This window comes from Glycine soja, chromosome 13 (genome assembly GCF_004193775.1).
Source record: "Glycine soja cultivar W05 chromosome 13, ASM419377v2, whole genome shotgun sequence".
NCBI lineage: Eukaryota > Viridiplantae > Streptophyta > Magnoliopsida > Fabales > Fabaceae > Glycine > Glycine soja.
The window spans coordinates 422,141-427,823 of NC_041014.1; the positions used below are offsets into that span (position 1 = coordinate 422,141).

The 5,683-nt window shown below is 34.1% G+C and overlaps 1 protein-coding gene across 2 annotated transcripts; it reads right to left on the reverse strand.

The window, feature by feature from the left end:
- Positions 1 to 533: 533 nt before the first annotated feature.
- LOC114382778 (beta-carotene isomerase D27, chloroplastic-like) lies at positions 534 to 4,341 on the reverse strand. Of its 2 annotated transcripts, none has more exons than XM_028342387.1 (7): positions 4,119 to 4,339; positions 2,902 to 3,314; positions 2,616 to 2,708; positions 1,669 to 1,730; positions 1,274 to 1,380; positions 1,014 to 1,109; positions 534 to 938 (listed from the first exon to the last, which is right to left on the reverse strand). In XM_028342387.1, exons 2-7 carry the CDS (start codon positions 3,292 to 3,294, stop codon positions 889 to 891), a joined length of 801 nt encoding a protein of 266 aa, XP_028198188.1. In that variant the 5' UTR covers positions 3,295 to 3,314; positions 4,119 to 4,339; the 3' UTR covers positions 534 to 888. The 2 variants fall into 2 exon arrangements, 1 of the variants encoding a protein (XP_028198188.1); XR_003660285.1 differs by having other exon boundaries at positions 920 to 938; positions 1,239 to 1,380; positions 4,119 to 4,341.
- Positions 4,342 to 5,683: the final 1,342 nt, after the last annotated feature.

Consider the following 5,683-nt stretch of genomic DNA (forward strand, 5'->3'; position numbering starts at 1 on the left):
GAGTTGAGCAACACTAGTGTCACTTGAAAAAATTTTGACGCTGAAGTCAATGTGTGCACAAGGGAGTAGAGAATGACATAAAATAAACATATCTCTATGTAGTACAATTACCACTTTATGTAAATGTCATCTGACGTCACTAACTATAGATTTAATAATCGTTAAATTGTTATGCAATTGTCAATTGTAACTCTCTAGAATAGTTAGTTCAATACGCTCGTTATGCTTATGTCTTTATGAAGGTAGACTGCGTTAAACAATATCATTAAGTGGTTATTGTGTGACTGAATTTAAATCAATCCTCATTTTAGAACAACTTTTTCTCCATATTTGCATGAAACTCAAGAATGTGGGAGACACATCCTAAACAAGCATTGAAGAGGAATGAAACATTTTCCTTAATTACCGTTGAAGATATTTTTCTTATAAATATATCCCAAATTTTAGTAGAAAAAAGAATGCAATATAGATGTTTTTTAATTAACTAATATTAGCCACGTATTTTGGGCGTTAGTTTTCGCAAAAAAAAAATAAAAAATTGTACAATCTGGCAATACCGATATTTGACACTATAATTACAAATTTACATGAAGTATTTGTAGACAATGTTCTCTCGTTTGTGAATGTAATGACTCTATGAAAGAAGTAAAAGCCTAGCAAGGCTGGTATTAATATTATTACACATGAAAAATGAAATTTTCTGAAGCTAGAGCGGGAAGAGCACCTCGGGTCGAATTAGAAGCTTACTAGACATGTATATAGATTTGGATACCCTTTGTACCCACCACATATTAAATATATATACTTATCTTTGCTGATTTAAAAAAAAAAAAAGCTTACTAAACACTAATTCTGCAATGGAAAATTAAATCCGAAAGGAATGCCTTCTCATGCCTGTAGTTTAGGACACACACTAGAGCTTGGTTTTGCCATAGAACCTGAAAGTGTTATTACCTTGTTAAAATATGAAAATCTGTGATTTGATTCATTGAACACCAGGGGCTCATACTTACATATATCCGCATAGCAAGGTTGTTTTGAAACAGGGTCCTCTTCAAATGTAGGTGGGGATTGGCCATACACCATATCACAACTCATATCTTCAAAATCTAAGATTAAGTTCAGATACAGGTGAATAAAAGTTTAAAATGATCTAAATTATTTTTCAAATTAAAAAATAATAATAATAATACTATAATCTTTTTGGGTAAGTCATATATGTAATCAAGAATGTAGACCTTAATTTTTGGCTAGTGATAGCAAGAAGACATACTAGGAGTCATTGTTAACGGAAGTCCAAATTCATTAGTGAAAAAATCTTGGGTAGGAATCTTGCACATATTGACACACATTCCAACACAGCCACTATTCTCCAGGTACCTTCACAAGAATAAATATCAAGGAAACAATGGGAAAATGTTGAAATTGTTACAACGGCCTTAATTAATGTAAGTGAATTTCAAAATAAATACTAGCTATTAATCGTCCTTTTTCAGGTCTCCCCGCCTCAATTGATTGCTCATACAAAGATGAATTTTATTTTTATTTTTGGTTCATATAAATGGGTTCAGGGCCCCAAATATGAATTTAATATCTACATGTTTGAATTGAAATACAGATGACTTTACGCATATGTTCAATTACCAATCTCAAAGACATGAAATCTACCTGCACTTCTTTATATGCACGCCACTTTTTTGCTTCACTCCATTTATCTCTACTTCCACAACCTAGTGCATCTCAAGAATCTAAATATCAACAACACTAAGTAATATAGCAAAAAATAAAGGATAAACAATCAATAACTCCATTAATATTTCAGCCATTTTCCGATCATCATATTCATAAATAAAGTTTTTATTCGACAACAAATCCTGTTATGTTTGAGTAAGGATGAAAAGCGTTTAATTTTATTCACTGACGTCCCACACTAACCTGGAAAGTGTGTAGGTTCAAAAAAGAATGTTAAGTTACTTGCAAGGTGTCTTTATTTACTTCCAATTGTACATATAAGATGTTAAGATTTATAGAGAATTTTACATTTGTCATTTTAACCAAACTTCAGGGGCTGTGTTACAAAATAACTTTTATGTATGAGAGTTGAAAAAAACCTAAAGGAGATTAGTAGTAATTTACTCTAAATCTTGTGATCCATTTCTGCAAATCTACAAACTTGCACAAAACGGAAGCATTTGGGCAATATTACATATCACGGGGAAATTTAGATATGCATGATAGAATCACTAGATATTCTGAAATGTGGTTCCTTTGACTGCAGTAAGTTACTAAACATATCACGGGGAAATTTAAATATGCATGATAGAATCACTAGATATTCTGAAATGTGGTTCCTTTGACTGCAGTAAGTTACTGAAAAGAGGTTCAAAAAACATGTTTCTGGATGTCTCTTTATAATCAACAATTTAGCCCATATATTTATACAGTTTGATTTTTTCCTTGGCAAACATCGCAAGCAAAACAAGTAAAGCGATTATAATTAATCCAAACTGCATAGCGTGTGTATGCATTTTTTGGTAAACCAAAGCCGCTATGAGGTAAAAGAAAACTAATCAAGGTATAGCAATATAAACTACATTGTTCAAATATAAAATTACCTCAGATGGCCCAACTAACCAGTCGAAGAAAGGCACTGTCAATGCAGCATTAAACTCTGCAGCCCATTTTGTTGGCGGAAACAATTTCCGGAACTGCAATAACATAGCTAATTCAATTCAATACATGCAGTAAAAGACTCAAATTGCACACAGATACAGGCATGTATATACTATGTGTTCACAAGTTAGCCATCAACTCATCTTTATCATTTTCACTATTAACTATTGACCATCATAAATTAGAAATTAAAAGCAGTGACGCAATAGATCAGTGAAAATGATCCACCTGGGCAGGCGCACCTGGAGGAAGCATAGACAGGAGAACCTCTCGAACCACTTGTTGTTGCTGGATACGAGACCTACGCTGCATTACCCTCCTTGACACATCCACGAAACTCTCATAGTCATAACCCCAATCCCACCAACCCTTATTCTCTCTAGCTTTTCCTGCTGGTGGATCTGAAAATTTCTCCATCTTACGTGCAAAGAGAGTCATGAAGGCCTTCTCAAAAATGCCGTCATGGTACCGCGTCTTTTGTCCTAAAGGAGCAGGTTCACCAGATGGCTCAGCTATCCCACACCGAATCCTGATGACTCCAGCGGCTCTTCCACTACACAATGATGGGTGTTGGGGTTGGGCAGGACTTGCCCGCCCACCCTGGAAGCTCAGAGCCACCATCAGTTCCCACCGCCGAATTTCTGAATTAACCAACACACAACAACTTATAAAAAATCCCAGTCCCTTCCTTTTATATATAACTAAAGAGCCTTACGCATAATTAACTGCTCAATAGGAAGATGCTCAACCACTTGTAGTAATACTCAATAATCAATCCCCATACTAATAATCACATACTAAAAATCTCATAAGTGTACATATATTTATATAATGCACATGATGCATGTACCTAGACTAAGAAATTTGTTAATCAAAGCATTGATAAAGGGCATTAATTCACAGCACCATGAATGCTAAATTTCTATGGAATAGGCTTTTAAACACAAACTATCTCAGCAAATTAAAGAGAGATAAAGCAGTTTCTCTCTACTTTTGACCCACTTTAAGATCAAATTAATAACTAAGAATCAAACCCCCACCCAACTTACCTCAACATGATTAGCAGAAATCAGTGGCAAAAGTACACGTGTGCTAAGTGCAGAGATTATAATTGTTTATCATGTATTATGATTTATTAATTATAAAGTAGTGGAGGTAACTTCATGTTTAGAAGGAAAACAATCAATTTGGCTCGAGAAGTATGGATTCAGAGTGTGTAGTTAGCATTATCTGTTGATCTGTGAAGTTGGAATAGCGCCATTGTGGGAAGGCATTTCAGTATTATATGTTGAGTGAGTTTCCGGGTACCTGTTTCGCAATTGAAACATATGTTTTGTGCTCCTGTGATGAAACAGTTTATAGCACGTCTTGTGCTTTTAAACTAGTGCTTAATAAAGTTATTTTCTTTAGCTCTTTAAAAAAAAAAAAAAAAAAAAAAACCTTACCTCAAGTTGAACTATGCGAAGAGAGGAGAAAAAGAGGTGATGAGTTGCTCCACCCAAGCCTCCTAAAGCCCTAAGCAAGCTCCCAAGAGAGTTGAAAGAAAGCTAGCTAAATTTCTTGATTTGAAAATGGTGATTAGAGTGGTTTAGAAGAAAAGATTTTTGAAACTCAAAGGGCTGGTGTTTACCGCATATCAGAGAGAGAGAGATCGAATGGACGAGGATGAGATATGGCTACGTTGGCTAGTGCCTTTGTGTGGTTATAAATAATTCCAATTTTAATTTATTTGATTAATAAAATTCTAAATTGAATCTACAACTAACTAAACAAAGGTTCAAGTTAGTTTCATTAAAATGTTTCTTAATTTATATGTAATAACTTTATACATTAAAAGACAGACAAATATTAATTAGTATCTTTAAGACATTATTTAAAGAACTAAAAATATTAAAAAAATATTTTTAATATGCATGTTTCGGTAGGTGCTCTTCAAATACTCTATATGGGACCTAAGAAAATTGAAATATCAGCTAACAATGCAACATTAGTAAATGTTAATATGTACATATTGATGGTGCGATTGATGATAGTATTATACCTGTTGGTTCTCCATATGATCTATACGAGATCTATACCCGACTAAGTCACCATGAGGTATGCCCTTATGTTCTAATCTACCTTTACTCCATTTGAAATGTAAACGAAACAAAACCACTATTCATTGTAATGTTATAATGCGAGCCATTGGAATTAAAATTTAGATTTCCCTCTTTTTAATAATCTTTTAGTGAGTGGATAAGTTGTTTCAGGCCGTGGGACTCTAGGTGCAATAAAAGACATGCGATGATGACCTAAACCCTAAACTCTTCCAACCTCCGATGATGCCCAACACAGTTCTCAGTACAGGTTTACTAAAAAAGCAGAACCCCAACTATATTTTTTTTATGTTGTTGAAGTCACATAATAGGTTCAAATACATTAGATGAACTATATTTCCAGATTTATCAGGTATTAAAGCACCACCAATCATGTGCATTATGTAAGCTCTACACTTGCATTGTAGTTGGTGGATTGTTGGTTCTTCTGGTAATGGTGTATGCAAGAGGCAAAGCATATTTACACTTTGTCTCATTGTAAGGCCTCCAAATTTGAAAGCACGTTAACATGACTGTGTTATTGTCACGCATCGAGATTCCAATTCATGTGAACCATGGACCCATGATTGATTGTATATATAAAAACATCATATCACCATAGACTTTTCATAGTTGCATCAAATCAAATTGTGCGAGAAAATAGAGAGAGCAAGCAAAATGCGTTCAGAGCCAATTCGTGCGTACGTTTATATCAATGGTGAGATCATTCACAATTCAAGTGCAAATGCAGTTTTCAGAAGTGACAAGACAAAATTGTTATTGTTGAATCAAACAATGACGTTGTCAAACATAATCATCACAATACAGTCATCAATTAGAGATAACGATGTTATGCCTATCATTATTGCACTTTGGTATTGTTGTCTTGTATACCAATTCAATGGTCGAGTTGAGTATAGGGCAATTCAAAT